This window comes from Girardinichthys multiradiatus, chromosome 6, assembly GCF_021462225.1.
Source record: "Girardinichthys multiradiatus isolate DD_20200921_A chromosome 6, DD_fGirMul_XY1, whole genome shotgun sequence".
Taxonomy (NCBI): Eukaryota; Metazoa; Chordata; class Actinopteri; order Cyprinodontiformes; family Goodeidae; genus Girardinichthys; species Girardinichthys multiradiatus.
Genome location: NC_061799.1, coordinates 4,894,738 through 4,917,363, shown reverse-complemented (window position 1 = coordinate 4,917,363; position 22,626 = coordinate 4,894,738). Strand labels below are relative to the sequence as shown.

At 38.9% G+C, this 22,626-nt stretch overlaps 1 protein-coding gene across 2 annotated transcripts in view; it reads right to left on the bottom strand.

The window, feature by feature from the left end:
• Window positions 1-22,626, bottom strand: part of kcnn1a (potassium intermediate/small conductance calcium-activated channel, subfamily N, member 1a) — a 137,473-nt gene that overhangs the window by 47,324 nt on the left and 67,523 nt on the right. For both annotated transcript variants that reach the window (XM_047369203.1, XM_047369204.1), the window contains exons 2-3: window positions 15,092-15,565; window positions 2,426-2,521 (exon numbers count right to left, since the gene is read on the bottom strand). In XM_047369203.1, coding sequence (XP_047225159.1) covers window positions 2,426-2,521; window positions 15,092-15,565 — 570 coding nt within the window. The remainder of the gene's footprint in view (window positions 1-2,425; window positions 2,522-15,091; window positions 15,566-22,626) is intronic.

Here is a 22,626-nt window from a genome sequence, read left to right as displayed (position 1 = left end):
CAAATAAAAGTTACATTACCTGTCGCGACTGTGTGTTTGCATTGCTAACATTCAGATATGATATGGTGCTTGTGTTTTGCAGAGAGAAAGTTGAACATTATTTACCAGTGTCCCACTGACAGGGACTGCATGTTTTTTGAAAACTCCAGCTACTGCCCAGTCTTTTGGTCAAGAAAACGATGAAAGCAAAATAAAATCAAACCTTTTTTTAAAAAGTCTTGGATTTTTTTCATGTTGACACAGTTCTGAGTTCTTAATTTGTTGGCTGTGAAAAATCATCCTACACTAATATCCCTTGTGGACTATGCTTGCAAATTGGCATCAAAGCACCACACAGCTAAGGTGGAGTATGTACAGTATACCATTAATACCTGTTGATGCAGATTCCACTTGTATCAAGGATTAAATTGGAAGCACTGTTATTCAGTCCTGGTCCTCAAGATACACTGCCCTGTATGTCTTAGATGTTTCCCTGCTTCAGAAAAACCTGATTCCCATTGATGGCTGATCATCAGGTTTTTGCTGAACCTCAATCACCTGAATCATGTGTGTTAGACCAGTGAAAACGTCTAAAGCATGGAAGGCAGTGTGACTTGAGGACTGGGGCTGAATAACACTTAGGTGTTCAGTGTTATGCCCAACTACTAACTTTAAAATCAAAACATTTATATCTAATTGCAATTACAATACTGCCTTGTGTTCTGGTCCACCACTTTTTCATCTAACTGGGACCAAGCTGTGGACTATCAGGATAGATGACGAGATGATAAGCAAGAGTTTCAGCATCATACATATCTGCATAATGGAAAAGAACTTTAGTTCAAATTCCTCACCTCTTTTTAGTTGGTATTTTCATGTACTTCATAATCTGAAAAAAGTATCCTAGCAACAGATTCTGATCTGAGGTGTCCCAGACAAACCCAAAGTGAGCTTTTGCATTTTGTTTCTGCTTCCTTCCTGAGATTCCTGAGACACCTTGAGACGCTCACATACAGGACTTCATCCTTGTTCCCAAGAACATAATAGGAAAACATAGTAGGAAAGACCTGTGCATCTCATAATGAAATGGGTGAGAAGTTCTATAGCTTCTGAATCAGTCCTCACTACCCTGAAGAGCACAGGAGCACTGGAATGAAAGCTGTCGCCTTTAAAGGTTTTTTCTAAAGTTCCACGAAGAGCCCAGACTAAAAAATTCCATACACTCTGGCAATCCTAGCCTATGCAGTACCAGTATGTAGCTAATATGTTGCCCCCTGTTTGTTAGATATTAGGAAAATGCATAAACGCAGTAAAAACAAATGAGATCTATTTTAATGGGCTACTTCATCAAGGTGCTGGGTTAAAACTGAGCAAACTTTCTTTGCCACATCTTTCTTACTTTCATACTCAAAAGTATTTTGCTCAATCACAAAATGTGGCCTAAAATGTGTCAGTAAAATGAGGGACAGCTGTTCAAGATGTATTTAGCAGATATTTATTGAAAAAAAAAGCAACTGTCATGTAAATAAATGGAAAACTAACAAATCATGGCTCGTACGGCCAAAATCCTTCTCTTTAAGTCTTGACCAGCTACAAAACAAAGGCTTATTCTTTTGAAAAATTGTCAGGATTCCCTGACAAATATAACATGGCGCAGAAAGCTGAAGTTGTATTTCCCTACTTACAGTCGGCAAAGGGGGGCTGAGGGGCAGTGGAAGAAGAGATGTAGCGATCTATTGTAGCCACACAATCACACCCACTAGCAGTAAAAACAAGCGCACCCCAACTAAGGCGGTGAAATCGTAGTGGCACATTGTCATTCTATTGGTTGAAACAGTTGCTAGGCTATTGTAACGCTTCGGAGAACAAGTTAGTGCGCAAGGAGAAGGAGGCAAGCGGGAGGAGAAAATATCTGTGCAAGAAGCATTAAATCTAAGTGTGAAAACAAATATTTCAAGGAGAACAGAGTATATTTAAAAGAAGAAACCAGGATTTTTGAGTCAAGCATTACTAAATTTTAATCCAAGCAGAATGAAATCCTGCTCTTAAATTACAAATATGTGCTCTTGAATTTTAAAAATTAAAATAAATCTCCCCTATACCTTCCTAGCAGGTATTAGGCAAGAGGCAGGGTACATTTTGGTCCAGTCAGTCAAACACAGAGATGCAGTTTCATTCAAGCAAAAAGCCACACACAAGAACATTTTTATTTTTAGTTGACCTAACATATATATTTTTTGACTAGAGTCAACTGGAGTACCAATGCATGCTCTGCTGAAATTCAAACCAGGGAACCTCTAAATATGGAAATAAAAATGAAAAATACTATTTCAACATTTGTACTTTAGTTAATGTGAAAGTTCAACATTTGTTCTACAGTCAAATTTCACATCTCAACATTAATTTCAGAGACACAATAAAGAAAATATTTTATTAACAGACTCACCTGGATTTCCCGGGCGTGGTACATTATTATAAGACCAAGCAAAATAACAGTGGAAAGGCTGATAAGGCATTTCAGTGCAAATGAGTATGAAGATTCCTGCAATAAAAGCACAAATAAAAAAAAACATATTAATAAATGATTACAGTAAACTTATTTTGGTCATGAAATATTATTTTCTTGTCAGATTCAACAGATCTGTCAAGAGTTTTGTTAACAAATACAGGGAGGTGGGAGGAAAGGCTGGGAATTAGTGATACATTTTCAAAAGTTAGCCATAAAGGAGGCAAATATGAAAATAATACATTAATAAATGAACAAATTATTAAACTGTACAGAAATTACCAATTTTGTTTTATATGACTTGCCATCACCTCCACCACTAACCCTCCCAATTTGTTCCCTTGATGACATCTCTTACTTCTAATAACTGGTCATTGTATTGTTACAACACAGTTAAAACCGGAAATATATATATATACTGTTTACATTTACATACACAAGGTCACACAAACCTTTTCTCTGACTTTAAATTAAACTGAACTTCTCTTGTTTTTGGTCAGTTAGCATTAGAAGATTATTTCTCTTGGCTAAATTCCAGGAGAATGACTCTTTAGATGATTTTTTTTTGTAAATTCAGAAATTTACATGTAATTCCTAAGTGTTTTTGGACTTCTTGAACTGCATGATTTGAGTCAAATGTCAGTCAGTCAGTCATTTTCTACCGCTTATTCCATAATGGGTTGAGTCAAATGTTTTGGGCAAATTTAGGTAACAGAGTCGTGTTTGTGGGCTGCCTTGCTCACCCGAACGTGTTCACAAAAATATGCTACCACCGCCCGACCTTACATGGCCTGAGATGGTGTTCTCAGATTTTGAAGTTTTCCCTTTTTCCTCCAGATGTAACAATGGCCAAACAATCAATCTTATTTTATCAGACCACAGGACATTTATCCAAAAGACTTTCTCCCTTTGTGCATTTGCAAACTGTTTGCTTTGGAGTAATGGCTTCTTCCTCTCTGAGTGGCATTTAAATTCATGTCAGTTCAAAACATTTTTTTCTGTGGATAATTACTTTGAATAAAGTAATAAAACATTCTCTAAAAAAGGTCTTTCACAAAATTATGCCATTTCACAAACATAAATATAATTTTGGTAATCCTAAATGACCAAAACCGCCGATTTAATATTATGTGACTTTTCAAAGAGTGTATGTATATGTCTTGACTGCATATTCAGTCATATTTCATAAATTTGAATATTTGTTCCAATGAGATTCCTTTGTCAGATTTAAAGTACCTTTTGAAAATAGCTTTTATAAGCAGATATAAAACTGGATTTTCATTAAGCCCCCATTTCTGTATTAAAAATGTTTTTTATAGGTCTGATGTAATATTCAAATCTCAACTGTTATATTTTCATTAGCTATAATTAACTGAAATAAAGGCTTGAAAACATCATTCTATGTGTAAATAATCTCTGTTATGTGTTTCATGAGTGATTGAGTTTCTAAAATAAATGTACTTTTAAATAATATATTAATTTATTGAACGGGTCTGTGTTTCATGTTTATGTTTAAAGAAGAAAACGAGAAGCCAAAAAGTAACAAAAGCACACATCACAAAGAAAACATACATACACAATTCACACAAGCATATATTCCTATTAGTATAAGTGGAAATGTAGTTCTACAAAGAAAATACACGTAAGATTATACTTAACAATGCAATTGCAGGTGTAAGTGCAGCCTGATCTTATCGGGGCACTGCTCCTCACTATTGAAAGTACAGATTAATCAAAGCGTGACATAAATAGGGGGACTTTTTACTTAGTGGCTGGAGCCAAGAGCCAATGCTTGCATTAGCACAGGGCCACCAGCGTGAGCAGCGCTTGTGATAAATAGATTAGCTGGATGCTAGAGCTCCAGTGCTATTTATGTGTGTACATGTGTATGTGGGGGTCTTGAAAATGAGAACCTTTACTCCTCAAACCTCCTTTCTATGTTGGTAAAATGCCAGATAATAAATCAGTTTAACAGCCCTAGTGTAAAATGGGCCCTCTGCTGAAGGCTAATGATCATAAGATTGCTTTTATAGTAACAGTGTGAGCGAAAAATGACAAAAACAAGTGAAAATATTGTGCATAATTGGCAGTGTGACAGTCAGAGCGGCCCTACTCTGTTCTTCGGTGGTCTATATAACCAAATGTATTTTTAGCCATCAACTAGATTGCTTTGCCCCTCAGTTCAGAGACATGTTCTCAAGACATTTGAAAAATGTTTTGAGAAATCCCCAGTGAAATAACATAGAGTAAACCAATTAGTCCACCTGCCAGTGGTTCAAGGATTTTCAGTCCCAGTGCTTATTGTCTCCTTACCAGTTTCCCTCCTTCAGGGCCCAGAAAACCTTAGCTGGGCCTTACGTTTTTACTCTGCAATGTGAGACAAAAGGATGGACCATCCACAGAACATGCTACTGGTCTGATGTAGGAACGTGCTGTTCTACTCAGACCACTCAGGTCATTTCCATTTCAGCTGAGGTCAGCTTAATGAAATGACTGAACTCCACTCAGTAACAATCAAGACAAATCTATTGAGTTTCTTAGATCCCCATAAATCATACTTTGGGCCCCCACCCCACCCTTAACCTTCCAAAAACACAACCATATGCATCTGTTGCCTTTTGAATTACAATACATTATCGGCTAATTACTGTAAATGTATATGAATAATTTCTAAAATTATACTGAAGGCTGTAGATACACCCAAGATCATCCTTTACCTGGTCTCCTTGCCTTGGTTTGCTGGGTCACCAGTCCCCCTCAGCTAAAGACAGAAAATGTGTTTCCAACATGAACATTCCATCCCTATTAAAATAAATAATTTTGTAGGGTAACTCGACAAAGTACAATTAGTGTCCACTAGCACAAATAATAACATGTTTGTTTTATTTATTCAAGCTGTATGACAGCAAGAGAAGTGGAACTTTCAGCGAATAATAGGAAGGCTGAAAGAGTAAAGCCAGTTACTTTTGTTTCATCCTGATGAGCTTTCAACCAGTCTGTCATGGAACACACCCTGCACACAAACTGTTTAGGCTTTACCTTCAGGTGGCGCTACAGAGTGCTGTCTGCTAAAACCAGCCACCACAGAGACAGTTTCTTCCTCCAGGCTGTTTCTATGATGAACACTTGACAGTCAGAGTTCCAGAACAACACCATGCAGACGTGGACTGATCTCACATTATATTCAGTTGTAAAGTCAGCTGTTTATATATGTACATTTAAAAATATATTCTTTATTGCCAGTATTACATATACAAAAAAAAGAAAAGAAATTCCTTGTTTGTCTGTACAAACTTGGCAATAAAGCTTATTTTGATTCTGAATTGACTTTTTTGTTTTGTAAAGCATCTTGAGACAGCATAAGTTGTGAATTGGCACTATATAAAACTGAACTGAAGCATAGATCTTAATCTCATCGTGAAGTTGTGGAGTGACCTGAAACATGCTTTACAGTACATACAGGTCCTTCTCAAAATATTAGCATATTGTGATAAAGTTCATTATTTTCCATAATGTCATGATGAAAAGTTAACATTCATATATTTTAGATTCATTGCACACTAACTGAAATATTTCAGGTCTTTCATTGTCTTAATATGGATGATTGTGGCATACAGCTCATGAAAACCCAAAATTCCTATCTCACAAAATTAGCATATTTCATCCGACCAATAAAAGAAAAGTGTTTTTACTACAAAAAACGTCAACCTTCAAATAATCATGTACAGTTATGCACTCAATACTTGGTCGGGAATCCTTTTGCAGAAATGACTGCTTCAATGCGGCGTGGCATGGAGGCAATCAGCCTGTGGCACTGCTGAGGTCTTATGGAGGCCCAGGATGCTTCGATAGCGGCCTTTAGCTCATCCAGAGTGTTGGGTCTTGAGTCTCTCAACGTTCTCTTCACAATATCCCACAGATTCTCTATGGGGTTCAGGTCAGGAGAGTTGGCAGGCCAATTGAGCACAGTGATACCATGGTCAGTAAACCATTTACCAGTGGTTTTGGCACTGTGAGCAGGTGCCAGGTCTTGCTGAAAAATGAAATCTTCATCTCCATAAAGCTTTTCAGCAGATGGAAGCATGAAGTGCTCCAAAATCTCCTGATAGCTAGCTGCATTGACCCTGCCCTTGATAAAACACAGTGGACCAACACCAGCAGCTGACACGGCACCCCAGACCATCACTGACTGTGGGTACTTGACACTGGACTTCTGGCATTTTGGCATTTCCTTCTCCCCAGTCTTCCTCCAGACTCTGGCACCTTGATTTCAGAATGACATGCAGAATTTGCTTTCATCCGAAAAAAGTACTTTGGACCACTGAGCAACAGTCCAGTGCTGCTTCTCTGTAGCCCAGGTCAGGCACTTCTGCCGCTGTTTCTGGTTCAAAAGTGGCTTGACCTGGGGAACGCGGCACCTGTAGCCCATTTCCTGCACACGCCTGTGCACGGTGGCTCTGAATATTCCTACTCCAGACTCAGTCCACTGCTTCCGCAGGTCCCCCAAGGTCTGGAATCGGCCCTTCTCCACAATCTTCCTCAGGGTCCGGTCACCTCTTCTCGTTGTGCAGCGTTTTCTGCCACACTTTTTCCTTCCCACAGACTTCCCACTGAGGTGCCTTGATGCAGCACTCTGGGAACAGCCTATTCGTTCAGAAATTTCTTTCTGTGTCTTACCCTCTTGCTTGAGTGTGTCAATAGTGGCCTTCTGGACAGCAGTCAGGTCGGCAGTCTTACCCATGATTGGGGTTTTGAATGATGAACCAGGCTGGGAGTTTTAAAGGCCTCAGGAATCTTTTGCAGGTGTTTAGAGTTAACTCGTTGATTCAGATGATTAGATTCATAGCTCGTTTAGAGACCCTTTTAATGATATGCTAATTTTGTGAGATAGGAATTTTGGGTTTTCATGAGCTGTATGCCAAAATCATCCGTATTAAGACAATAAAAGACCTGAAATATTTCAGTTAGTGTGCAATGAATCTAAAATATATGAATGTTAAATTTTCATCATGACATTATGGAAAATAATGAACTTTATCACAATATGCTAATATTTTGAGAAGGACCTGTATAAGAAACTCTTAAAACACACCACAGCCAACATTGCGGAGTGGGCCAAACTTTCCTCAGACTAATATCAAACAGTGGTAGATGGCTACAGAAGTTATTTCAGCGAAAGAGTCTGGAATAGCAATTGAGGAGTAGGGTGTCCTAACTTTTACTCATGTAGAAAATTGTTTTTATCTGGAATATTGGGGCCAAAATATTTCAGAATTCTTTGTAAAACTCTGTTGGGAATCCATCTGGGCCTGGAGCCTTTTTATTGGGCATGCTTTTTAGAGCTTCCTGGATTTCGGCTGAAGTCTGTCGTACATCCAGGGCCATCGCTTGATTATCTGATAGTTTAGGAATTGTTACTTTATCCAGAAATTGATCAATGTCATTATCTGACGGCTCTATCTGTGGTGAGTATAAAGCTCTGTAGAAATCTCTGAAAGTGCTGTTTATTCTTTCAAGATCATAAACTGTATTCCCTGTCGAGTCTTTTACAGAAAATATCGTTTTTTATATCTTTTGTTTAATGAGTAAAGCAAGATCCATTTTGGCTATTTACCTGTTATTAAACATTAAATTCATTAAATTCCTTTTCCAAAGAAAAATAAAAAAGACAGAGATTGATATGTGGCCATTTCTTTTAACAGAACTAAATATTTAATAGAAATCTCCTGAGTTATTCACAAGACTCAGATGTTCTGGAACAAAATTAACTTACTGAAGGCAGTGGCACTACATTGGTATAAACACAACCAGACAGCTGCAAAGAGGTAGTCAATATATGTCTTGTGAAAAGGTTTTATAACATTTTCATCAAATTATACTCGCTGACAAAAACAGCTAAGCACCAAGTAAAGCTGCCAGAAGACAGAATTTCATTTGGACATAATGAACACACATGCAGCTCAGCAATGGGTATGTAAATATTTCCATTTGCAAAGAGCTGGCAAGCTGGCTTGTGTGAAGCGGTTTATTAGGACAATGTCCTGGGATAGGAATGTACATATGTCATTGTGGCCTGTGTTTGGTACTTGAGGACATCCATACTGCATCTGTAGCTCCACACTAGGTTTTAAAGAGCACATTACACACGCTGAGCAATGTGCCATATGACCCTTAATCAAACTCCATCAGATACTTGTAATGGTGTCTAATGCATCTACAAGCTGTTATTTGTGTCAGGGGACCTTCCCTCACAACTTAAATGACATTCAGGCTCTGTGGCATCAATTTAAACGCAGTAAAAATGTGACGCTCGCTCTGTGTCAATGCCTTTCTTCAGCAGAGGGACAGAAGTTGATCAGAATGATACAGCCAGGGCTACAATGGAAGGGATGGATCAAGGCATATTTAGGAGTTAAAATAGCCCAGTTAAAGTCCAGACCTATATCCAATTAATAATCTCTGCCTAGAATTAAAAATATTGTTTATTGTTTGTGTGTGGGGTAACAAAAGGAAGGTTCCACCTAGGAGGGTCCGGGGGCAGGACTCTGGCACAAGAACTGCGACTGACTGTAATTGCATTGAATGGTATTTATACAAAGCATTGACTCATAGGAGCAATTCAGCCTGCTATTTTCAGATCTTTATTTGTAAAAAACGAGAAAACCATGTATATATTTCTACATTTCTCTTTATGTTTTTACACCATAGACAATTCCATTATAAAATATCCTGAAGTTAGGGCTACGCACTATTAGGTAAACATGTCATATGTATTAATTTTGGTGAATATTGCAATAAGTAAACAAATACATAACTATATACCTTTAATGTCATTTTGCTTAGGGCTCCTGCAAACATATTAATACAGACTACTGAAAAAGTTCCATCTGTAAACACCTGCTGCTTTGGCAAGGAAATAATTTAGCTGTAGTTTCTTAATGACTTTGGCAAAACTTTTTAATGCCTACCTGAAAGATTTTATACAGGTCCTTCTCAAAATATTAGCATATTGTGATAAAGTTCATTATTTTCTATAATGTAATGATGAAAATTTAACATTAATATATTTTAGATTCATTGCACACTAACTGAAATATTTCAGGTCTTTTATTGTCTTAATACGGATGATTTTGGCATACAGCTCATGAAAACCCAAAATTCCTATCTCACAAAATTAGCATATTTCATCCGACCAATAAAAGAAAAGTGTTTTTAATACAAAAAACGTCAACCTTCAAATAATCATGTACAGTTATGCACTCAATACTTGGTCGGAAATCCTTTGGCAGAAATGACTGCTTCAATGCGGCGTGGCATGGAGGCAATCAGCCTGTGGCACTGCTGAGGTCTTATGGAGGCCCAGGATGCTTCGATAGCGGCCTTTAGCTCATCCAGAGTGTTGGGTCTTGAGTCTCTCAACGTTCTCTTCACAATATCTCACAAATTCTCTATGGGGTTCAGGTCAGGAGAGTTGGCAGGCCAATTGAGCACAGTGATACCATGGTCAGTAAACCATTTACCAGTGGCTTTGGCACTGTGAGCAGGTGCCAGGTCGTGCTGAAAAATGAAATCTTCATCTCCATAAAGCTTTTCAGCAGATGGAAGCATGAAGTGCTCCAAAATCTCCTGATAGATAGCTGCATTGACCCTGCCCTTGATAAAACACAGTGGACCAACACCAGCAGCTGACACGGCACCCCGGACCATCACTGACTGTAGGTACTTGACACTGGACTTCTGGCATTTTGGCATTTCCTTCTCCCCAGTCTTCCTCCAGACTCTGGCACCTTGATTTCTGAATGACATGCAGAATTTGCTTTCATCCGAAAAAAGTACTTTGGACCACTGAGCAACAGTCCAGTGCTGCTTCTCTGTAGCCCAGGTCTTGGGAATGTGGCACCTGTAGCCCATTTCCTGCACACACCTGTGCACGGTGGCTCTGGATGTTTCTACTCCAGACTCAGTCCACTGCTTCTGCAGGTCCCCCAAGGTCTGGAATCGGCCCTTCTCCACAATCTTCCTCAGGGTCCGGTCACCTCTTCTCGTTGTGCAGCGTTTTCTGCCACACTTTTTCCTTCCCACAGACTTCCCACTGAGGTGCCTTGATACAGCACTCTGGGAACAGCCTATTTGTACAGAAATTTCTTTCTGTGTCTTACCCTTTTGCTTGAGGGTGTCAATAGTGGCCTTCTGGACAGCAGTCAGGTCGGCAGTCTTACCCATGATTGGGGTTTTGAGTGATGAACCAGGCTGGGAGTTTTAAAGGCCTCAGGAATCTTTTGCAGGTGTTTAGAGTTAACTCGTTGATTCAGATGATTAGGTTCATAGCTCGTTTAGAGACCCTTTTAATGATATGCTAATTTTGTGAGATAGGAATTTTGGGTTTTCATGAGCTGTATGCCAAAATCATCCGTATTAAGACAATAAAAGACCTGAAATATGTCAGTTAGTGTGCAATGAATCTAAAATATATGAATGTTAAATTTTCATCATGACATTATGGAAAATAATGAACTTTATCACAATATGCTAATATTTTGAGAAGGACCAGTATATTCTGATATATTGTGAACCCCTAATTCACATCTGTGAGTGTAACATGACAAATGTATTAAAGTTCAAAAGGGCATTAATTCTTTTGCAAGACACTATAACTGACACTATTGCACTCGCTGTCAAAAAGTGCAATACAACGATGCTAAACAATGCTAAGAAATATTAGGCAATCCAAATGCAAGCGCCATCTGAATAAAGGACTGCAGAGAATCTCACGCTATTTCTCAGGAGTCCCACGTAGCTTTAAAATGTCAAGCTCAAACTAATCTGACAAATGTGAGTTCTATCATGTAAAACTGACAGAAGTACTGACCAATAACACATTATTAATGTAAAATACCTTTATGAGAATATGTATAAGAATGTCTTAAGTTCTTTTTTGTCATTGTTTTTGACCCACTTGCAGATCATCAAATAATTAGTTTCAAGCATGAACAGTTTGTTTAAGGTCATGACATAATTTTTTATTGGATTTAATGTGTACTTTGAATAGACTACTCCAAAACCTTCAGTTTGGATTCAATGAACAATTCAGAGATGGACTTGGTGGTGTGCTTTGGATCATTGTCCTGCTGCATATCCCAAGTTTGCTGACACATAATGTCACAAACGGATAGCAGGACATTCTCCTTCAGGATTTTCTGCAAGAGAGCAGAACTTATGGTTGTGTCAATTACAGCAAGTTGTCCAAGTCCTGAAACAGCAACCGAAACCAGGTCATCACTACAAGGACATCCTGTTTGGCTGTGGGTATAATTATTTTTTCTGAAATGCTGAGATATTTTTAAATCTGATGTAACAGCACAGAAATTCCACAGAATTCAGAACAGAATTCCAGTTCACAGCATTTTGGGGATCATCATTTTTGTCAAATGTGAGACGGGTCTTTCGGTTGTTTTTATTTAGCAGTGATTTGGTCTTTAAAGTCTCCCATGGAGGTCATTGTTGCTCAGTCTCTTTTTCTTGTTTAACGATGAACTCTGACCTTAACTGAAGCAGGTTACGCATGCAAAGCTTTAGATGCTATTCTGTGGTCTGGGCTTTTGGATGAATTTCTGATGTGCTCTTGGAGTAACTTTGGTAGGCTGGCCTCTCCTGGGAAGGTTCACCGCTCTTCCACCTTTACTACATTTGTGCTGGAGTCCAAATGCCTTAGAAAGAGCTTTGTAGCCCTTTCCAGACCGATAGATGTTAGTGACTTTGTTGCTCTTAAATCTTTTCAGATTGTAGCAAGATTTGTTGTATTTTAGTTCTTTTGCCTCATGTTGTCTGAAAGGATGTATTAAATGTCACAATCCGCCTCTGTTATGGAGTAGGATAACTGTCAAATAAATGTGTGCATGATTCTAACCATTCGTATTCCTATTTGTATGTCAATAAAAATGCGGGACACAAATGTCTGCTGTCGTATACATGAGTCTGAGAAATTGTGTGGGTTAGGATTGTTTTTATGTGAGTATGAAACTAAATGTGGTGAATGCAAAGTCTTGTGAATATAACTCAAATTTCTACGACTACGAAGTCCGCTGCTGTGGAAATGAATTTAAGTTTGTGAGTACGAGTAGAAAAGTATTGAAATGACGTCAGAGGGAAGCGTAATCGAACCGTGATTCCACCAAACAACATGCTCCAAATTCAAAGATGGCAATGGACAGGATAGAGCTACTAACTCAGGTGTAGCATCACAGGTAAAGTCAATAACATGTCAATCTAGTATGGACTTACATACAGACTTACTGCTATAGCTGGCAAGCTAAAGACATGCCATCTGTAACCCATTACAATCTGTGACTGCAGTGTGCATTTTTCTGCATATTCCTCTTAAAGACAAGCAAGATGAAGAGCATTTATGTAAACTACAGAGGCACTGATACATCCGAGTGTAAGCTTCACCGCTTCTGTAAACATTTGAAACCATCGCATAACGACAAAGGAGGCAAAATGCAACTGTATGTATGAAAGGTCTTTGGTCATGACAAGTAAATACATTTTTATTTTACTGATACAATCCAAAGAATAAACTAAATATTTTTTTTCTTTAAGCATGACCCTGCACTGTTTGATGTGGTTTTGGGGGCAGTTCATGAGCCAAACCACAGGACATTTTGTCATACCTGCTTGTGTTTTGTGCTCATGGTTTAGCTCCTGATCAGCCATTGCCGCTGTTTCCGACTCCTAATCCTGTTCCTGGTCCAGTCCGAAGTGGTTCTTCGAAGAACCGCCTCCACACCCCGATCCTGTTCCTAGTTCTGTTCCGGAGGGGTCCCAAGCCGAGCCGCCCTCACACTCTGTTCCTGTCCATGAGGGGCACGTGGCTGGACTGCCTCCACTTCCTGCTTCTATACCCGGTCCTGTCCTGGAGGGCTCCGAGGACGAACTGCTTCCATCGGTCCCCGTTCCGGAGGAGTTCGTGGAGGACCTGTCTACTTCCTGTCCCTGTCCCTGAGGTTGCGAGGACGCACCCTCTCCGCCTGCTGTTCCTTCCTGTTTATGTTCTTTAAGTTAGCTTCTTTGTTTACTTAGATGTTTTGTTATTTCCCTGAAGTCCTCGCTCATATGTGTTAATCAACCTCCTTCCATCAGTTGCATTCATGGTCACCAGCTGTCTTATATTCCTCCTGATTAGTTTCCCTGGTTCATTGGTCCATTCTCCAACCTACCGCCGTATTTATACTCTCTGGTTTCATTGTTCTCCACCTGTTCCTCCTGAAAACTACCCTGTAAATCTTCCCTGCCCATGTCTGTGTCCTGGCCTTTATGTAAGTCTCATGTTTATTATTTATTAACACAACTCTTCTACTCACCATGCGGAGCCCTCACTCTGCTCTGCACCTTGGTCCAACCCAAAACCAGCATGAAATGACACTAGAGGGATTTCTTGACTCTATAGGCTTGGCATAAATCAAAGTCGGATCATGATATAACAGAGAGGGTAAATTATATTTCCATATAGAGCCTGGTTGGTTTGGATAGCATTTTTACCCTTAGTAAATTAAATCATAATTTGGAATCTGCCTTTTGTATTTACTCATAGTAACTTTGTCTGATATAACATTTTGTAATTATCAGAAACATGTAAATGTGCCTAAAAGCAAAATAGATTTGTAAAGAGTAAATACTACTGCTATACATATTTCTGTCAGTGGACAAAAACATGTTTAAACCCAAGGGCTGAGTCCTGCTTGTATAGTGCCTGGAAAAGGTTTCCAACTCTCTTTTCCTTTCTGTGTTTAATCATGTTACAACCACAAGCTCTAACACATTTTAATAAGATTTTCTGTGAAGGACCAACATATACTAGCGCATAATTGTGAAGTAGAAGGCAAAGGATACATGATTTTAAAATTTGAAAAACCACATTTTGCTAAGAGCAAAAACAAATCTTTTGGTATACGTCTCCAACTAATTTTGTTCTAAACTTTCCCCTTGCAGTTCTGTTAGTATGTTTAAGTTGTTGTCCTGGAAGGTGAACCTTCGCCCCAGTTTCAAGTCTGTTGCAGCCTCTTCCAGAATTGTTTTGTATTTAGTTCCAGCCATTTTCCTATCAACTCTGACCAGCTTCCTTGTTTCTGCTGAAAAACATCCCCACAGCGTGATGCAGCCAATCCCATGTTTTAAATTGGGGATGGCATGTTTAGGGTGATATGCAGTGTTAGTTTTTGATTTGTTGCCGATGGCCAATTGATTTACCAGCCGCTACTGCAGATGAAATATGTCAAACTGTTTCCTGCAAAACAGGTGCATTTTAAACATAAATGCAGTTTGAGTTGTTTAAGGACAGTATAAGGTCGCTTTGGTCTTGGCCCAGCTTGGGCTGCACATTAGCCGCAACCTCCTGGACACACTTACCTGGATTTGACTAAAGGAAAAAACCAAGATAGTTATCTACTGCAGATATGATTAAGGGTTGGGGGAACTTTACTTTATCAGAAAATACACTTCAGCACTAATAATAACACTATATAAAGCTCACAACCACAATCAACACACAACTTTAAAAAATTCAGTAATCAGGCAAACATGCTTTTCACACACTCACAAGCAACCCACCTTAGTGTAAACCCCCCATGAAAGTTCTGTCTCCGTCACCATGACAACAATTCCAAACATCCCGAAGATGAGTGCGTAATCACTGAGTCGCTTGCGCTTCTCGAACAGTGCCCTCCGGTGACCAAGCTTATAGCCAATATCCTTGTTCTTCTTTTGTGGAGCCCTGCCTCCGCTTCGCCTGCTACCTTCCCTGACAAGGCTCTCGTTGGACGCCTTACTGTGGTCCTCTCCGCTGTTGCCCTTGGACACCACCACCTCCAAGCCGGAGCTGTGCAGGGTCTGCAAGGGCTGTGTTTCTGAGTCAAGCTCCGCAAGGTTTCGGCGCGACGAGGACGCCAGGCTGCTTACTAGTGGTCTTACCACACCGCCATTGTACTTGCAGGTGTTCATGGCTATCTGAGGGAGTCTGCCACTGCTCTCAAAGAGGGAGGGCTTGGATCCAGCATGGCTCAGCTTCTTCTGCTCAGTTGAGGCCTGTAAAAAAGGAAGAACCAGAATAAATAAAGCACTTTCATGACAAACAAAGTGTAAAATCTAACAGTGGATTGAATAGACCCACACATGTTCAATCTTTAGATAGGACACTGATTCAGGAGTTTCAGCAGCAGCTGACAGATAGAAAAATACTTGGTTCATTGTTAAGCAGACTTGCAAATTAAAACAGCAAAAGATCCTGTTTGAAAACCACCAATACAACAATCATTGCAATAATCCATCCCCCTTTAATTTTTTAACATCTTGTTATGTTACAACCAAAAACTTATTTTATTGGTTATGTTATAAACCCACACAAAGTAGTGCATAGCTGTGAAGCAAAAAGAAAATGATGTCTTTACAGATTAAAACCTCAAAAGTCATCCATTTGTATTCAAGCTGATGCTTTATTTGCTTGGCAGTTTAGGTTGATGGCCATGTCTTTGTAGTTTTGCAGTTGTGTTATACTTCCAGTGTTGCATGATAGATTGAACAGTGCTATTTGCAATGTTCCAACTCCACATCTCTCTTCCTGGCCTGTCTGCTGTGTTCCTTGGTCTTTATGATGCTGATTGTTTACTAACGTTCTCTAACAAACCTCTGATGCCTTCACAGAACAACTGCATCAATGCTGAGATTAAATCAGACAAAGGTGGATTTCTGATGCACTGGCTTCTATTTAGGGGTACCAGAGAAAACAAATGCCCACCATGCAGACATTCATTTGTAAAGAATTTTGAAAACACATCACAAATGTCTTATTTTAATGTCATATGTCATCTATGTTTTGGTTTATCAAATAAAACGCAGAAATGCATTGAACTTTGTGGTTTGTAATGTGATAAGATGTGGGGAATTCAACATGTATGAATACATTTGAAATGCACAGTAAATTATGCTTTTCTAGGTAAATTATGAAGAACCCCAAATTGTGAAATCCTAAACATAGAAACAATTGCTCATGTTTCTGTTTCTTGAGATTATTTCTTTGAGGAAGGCACCACCTCACATCTCAACATGCTCTTCTCTTAACAGAATGAAATTAAAATGGAAACTCTCAAAAACAAATGAATTATGAATAGCTTTAGATGTATAAATAAAACTATATAACCAACAGTGGACCATACAAAGTGCAGAAAATTGAATTTGTGCTTTGCACAAATGCAGATATGAATGATTAATGCTTGCTATGACCTCCTTTTCCTGTCACTGTCATAACTGTATTTTGTGGTGGACCAGAGGCAGACAAGCATGGAGAAAAGCAGAGTGGGATCAAAACTCCAACTTTAATTTAAAGAGTTCACTCACATGAAGACAAGATAATCCAGTTGACAGGGTATTTGAAAACAGAACTTAACAGAATCCAGTGCAAGGACAAAAATCCAAAAGAGACATCTCACGAGGACATGGAAGAGACATAAAGACACCACATGGAACAAAGGACAAAGGCAAACTTAAATACAGACAAAGGTGGACATGAAACAATAGGGCAGGTAATCAGAAGAACAGGAAACAGGTGACACAAGGAGGCTGGGAGGCAGAGGGAACAGGTGAACCTAATAAAACCAAAGCATGAGGAAAGGGACTAAAGACAAGACAGTAAGCAGACCTAAATGAAACTATAAAACAAGATAAAAATAAAGCATAAGAATCAAGGATAAACATGAACAGAAGGAAACTGAGAAACTGAAGGGAACACAACAACCTAAGCACTTAACAGAATAGGAACCAAAAGAGAACCCTGACTAAAAAGTAAACAACCCTAAACAAACACCGACTGAACCAAAACTGAGGGTTAAGCAGAGGAAACGAGGACTAGAATAAAAGTAAACAATAACTAAAGGTAACCTATAAAGGAGGAAATAGAAAACAAGGATAAACAAGAGGAACACGGCTAAAGGGGACCAGAGGACTAATAACAATGATAATAATAATAATAATAATGAAACCGTTCAAGGAACAAGAGAGCAACGCCAAGGGAACAAAGGGTGAGAGAACACACTGGGGGGCAGAAGAAAACTAGAACTGTAGGAAAAACAGAAAACACAAATACAAAACCATAAACAAGAAACCTCTAGTAAACAGTAAACAAAACAAAACACAAAGTCCAAAACCTCACATCCTGACAGTCACACCAGCACTCTTTACTGTGGAGAGCTGTAGTTTGCCACCAAAAACAGAGTAGAAATAAACATTGTCTATCTCAAGTACAGCCTTTTAATATTATAGACTGACAAAAGTAAAAAAAAAAGGATACATTTCAAATTTGATTGAAAATTGCATTTAACCCCTTTATATTGTATGTTTAGGGTTGCTATCCTGCTAAACCTGAACCTCTGGCCTAATCTCAACTGTTTTTATTCCCCAGGATTAACCATCTTGCCTGTCACGGCTGAAGAAAAGTGTCACCACGCCATGATGCTGCCACCATCAACTTTCACTATGGTGATAGTGTGTTTGAGGTTATTTGCAGTGTTATGAATGACTGATGCTTGCCATGACCATCTGTTTCTTTTACACCAGAGTTCTTTGCTGCAGAGTTGCACTAATATTACCAGAAGGATTCCCCTGCCTGCATTCAAACACTTATGAACTTCAGAATTAGAAACAACTTTACTGGACAAGATTGTCAGCACAACCAAGGAATGTGACTTCAGGTTCCACTCCTCACATTGTACTAACATTAACTACGAACATATAAACTTTAGAGGAAATACAAATAGCGATAAAGGAACAGTATGTACATGTATGTGTATGTAAAGCCACTGTTTTTTTATATACAAACAAAAATGAAAGGCAGGTTGTGATAGTATAATATGCTTATTTAGTTTCCCAGCCGAGTGGTTAACTACTCTGACTGTGAGCTGTTCATTGTGTTTTTTGAGGGACAGCATGGGGGAGGAAAATCTCTCTGTGATGGCTGGTTTTTGCAAATGGCGTTCTTATTTAAGGGTAAAAGTCTAAACACTTTGTGTCCAGGATGTGTGTGGTCTGCAGAGATGTTAGATGCCATTTTCCTGCCCCTAGACCTGTACAGGTCCTGGTTGGAAGGAAGGTCAGCCCTGATGATCCTCTATGCAGAACTAATTGTTTGCTGCAGCTTGGACCTGTCCTGTTTTGTGGATGAGCCAAACCACATAGTGTTGTATGAACATAGGCAAGGCTGAATGATGGCAGTGTATAACTTTTGTGAGATTCCTTTTTTAAACCCAAAGAGTTTATTATTATGGTATTTCCCAACAGCTTCAACATTTCTGGCTTTACCCAAGATTTCCGGGTGTGTTAATAGGAATTTTATGACCATTTTTACAAAAGCCCATTTGTGAGGTCAGACCCGTATTTTGATTGTGGACAAGAAAGCCTGCCTGGCAGTCCTTGCTCTACCTGATTTCAAAGTATTTTGTTTGGGTTGACCTCAGGACTCTGCGCAGGCCAGTTAAGTCGTTCCACACCCAACTCGCTTGTCAGTGTCTTTCTGCACAGGTGTACAGTCATTTTGAAGGAAGGGAACATCCCGTTGGATCCCAAAGTTGGAAATTATCCTGAAAAATTTGACATGTACTCATCCGTTGGATTGCTAGACAGAGAGGCATTATTTGTCACTTCAGAGAACATGTCTCTGTTGCTCTAGAGTCCAGTGGTGGCCTGCTTTACTCCATGCATTTGATGATGCTCTCTAGACATTGTTTTATGAGTTAATGTAAAGGTACATAACCTTTGATCACTATGCAAAGATGTTACACTGAAATTCATTAAGCTCCTGACCCATTCTTTCACAAGTCTTTGTAGAAGCAGTCAGCATGCTTAGGGGCTTTATTTGATACACATCTGTGGCATGGAAATGATTGAGACAGCTGATTTTAATCATTCGGATGGGTGAGTGAATAACAAAATGTTGACCATTTCAGTTTAAGTATTTCATTATTATAGACTGAAAAGGGAAAAAAAGTGTATTACTTGAGCGGAACGTGGAACATTATTCTTTTTAACCCAGTGTCATAGTTCTCACTGAGCTCTGTATTATTTCTGTTCCTCTTGCAGCGTAACACTTCCTGCCCAACTAACAGACAGAAAATGTTCTGTCCATACAGCGGCTGTGGAGCAGTCAACCCAGCAGCATCTATCTGGCTGTCTATCCCCAGCACTACAGAGACCCGCGCAGATTATCATAATGGGTTGTGAAAACTTCACACAGAACAGTCACTTTTCCAAGAAAACAAGTTGGAGGGATGCAATACTACTTTTATTAGCCCTGATGAAGCTTGCCTAATGTCTTTAAAAATGCAAGTGGGAATACAGAAGGGCAGCCCTAATGGAAATTTACTAACTCTCGTCCTGTGATGCTATCTTCCACATATTGTGGCGCATAAAAACAGGACTAGAGGTTGAGGATTAGTGCAGCCCATAGTATTTCTAATCCCCTTTTCTGTATTAAATTGCTTTTTAATCTGCGCCATTAGAAGCCCTCTATACTTCAGAAGTCAGTGGAGTAAGTGAACTTTGGGTTTGAGTGGCAGGAAACAGTTCAGAAATAGATGCTGATGTAGCAGAAGAGATCAGGGCGCTATTCTTTGTGCGTGGACAAAATTAGAACAGTGAGTATGCTAATCAGAGCTAATTTGATCTTATTTCAACAAATTAAGATAACAGCTGAGTTCCCTGCAGAGGCAAATAGGAATTTAGTGTCTTGTGACTGATTTTATAATAAATTAACATATTATTTGGCAACAAAGATTAGAATCCCTACATCTTTAATTAGTTTACTGCCATTAACATGTTTAAGGAGAAGGTGCATCTTTACATAAAGGTTGACAGCTTCAGGAATTGTTTTCAGACTTAACAAGTCAACATCAGAAATAAATCACTGATGTGTGCAGACGGTGGCATAGCAACTTCAGTCAGTCCTTAGAAATGTTTTTGCATTAACTGTAACTAGAAAGAAGGATATGTGACATACTATGGTTCAGTTCTTTCAGCACACTGAAAATAGATTCTCTTTCTGTGAAATAAAGGTGTACGATTCAGTATTTTGTATGTTTTGGGTTAAGATTACATTCACTTGTGAGAAACTATAAAGCATCACTTTTCTCTTAGATTTGTCCCACGTTGCTAGTCATGTTAAAAAAAAATGCTCCTATTTTTGTTTGGGATTTAAATAACTCTGAAGCCCTGCTCTGAGCTTGGAGTATTTATAGTACCCTGAATGTTTGATGTGGAAATATGGATCCTGGACTATTTGAAAGTAAGTTTAAGACTCAGCCAAGGCCGCTTTGCTCAATAACTCGATTCAGCAACTACACAGTAAGTTTCTATCATTGGAGTACTGGGGACAAAACGTTTATGGTTTCATTCACATGTGAATATAAATGCAAAGCAATCATAATATAATTATTTGAATAAAGATACTATTGTATACAGGTTAACTTTCCTTTTTTTACTTTCATAATGGACCAAATATTTTCAGACAGTTATTCAGACTACTACTACAGCCAGGCTGTTCGAAAGTATGCTTAAAATGGCTTGGCATTGTCTTGCTGGAAGGCACAAAGCTTTACCTGATAGCAAAACATCTGGAACCATCTTCTTCACAAGTCAGAACTCACAAGTAGAAATAATATCACAGCTAGCTTGGCTGTGTTCCAGTTGCAGTTTATAAACCAGTGATATTTAACAATGAATGCGCTCAGTAGGGGTGCGGATAAAATTCCCTTCTCACTAATTCACACCCTGTTTTGTTCCAGCCTAATTCCATTTGTACAGGTAAACAAACAAACAGTATTCCTATGAACTATGCAGAAAACATTCAATTGCTATTGCAGAACCACACCTAATAATTAAGGCAAGATGGAAAGGGAAATGGTGGGAACTGTTATTTGGCTGGTGTTCTTGCAGCGTCTTCAGAATATAGAATTATTTCATAAATCTTGCAAAAATGTGGAGATTTCATTCATAACTTTATTTTTGAATACTCTTATTCCTGAACACTTCATAATATAGTCTGTTTCCATTGATTGTGATTATGATACCGATTTGGGCCAATAGAGTCATAGAGATAAATAAAATTAGAACCCATTAAACAAAAATAACATATATTGACCTTCTGTTGGCAGACATTTTGCACCTATTTAACCTTAAATTGACCAAGGAGAATGATCCAGTGTTGTGGAAAACCTTCTGCTTAAGCCAGTACCAAAAAAAGACTTACCCATTTGGCCTTATTGACTATAGATCTGTTGCCCTGGCATCCCACATAATGAAGGTCCTAGAGAGACTCTTCTGATGTGTGACTCCTGTGATGATCATGTCCTTTGTTTTCTCCAGTGTATTTAACACACTTCTGTCTGATTTGCTTTGTCAGAAACTCCAGAAAGCTTAGGTCTTTCGGTGTTTGCAGCAAGATGCTGTATATCTTCTATAAGTCTGTTGTGGAGAGTGTGATCTCTTCTGCCATCATCTGCTGGGGTAGCAGTATCAGAACCGGGGACTTGAACAAGCTGATAAAGAAGATTGCTTCTGTTCTGGGTACTGCTCTGGAACCTCTCAAGATGATTGTGCAAGGAAAGATTCTTCATAAAATGAAGAACATTACGGAGAACCCCAAGCATCCTCTTCATCACACTGTCAACAACAGAATGTTTTCAGTCAGAGGCATCTTGAGATCCACAGGAGATCCTTCCTGCCCACAGCCATCTGCATCTACAACAACTGTTTGTAGAACCTTGTATAAAATGAGTTACAAGAACATTTAACTTCCCATTGGGATTAAAAGTAGTTTGGAATTACATTTGAATTTCATTGAAATAAAGAATTACTAAAATCTGTTCTGATTCATCCTCTGTTCTTCTGACCTTCACAAGCTGCCTGGAGTCCTCACATCACCTTCCAAAATCCCAAACACTCAGTGTTCTCTATTGTCATGCTCACATGGCCAATTAACAAAGTTGCTATGCTTTTTTGCATGTTCACTGTGGTGTAGAAAAATTTTATTTTCTAAAGAAAGAGAACAATGATAACCATTCAATCAGCTTTATTAATTTTGCCTTAAGGGGGACAGGTCTTAC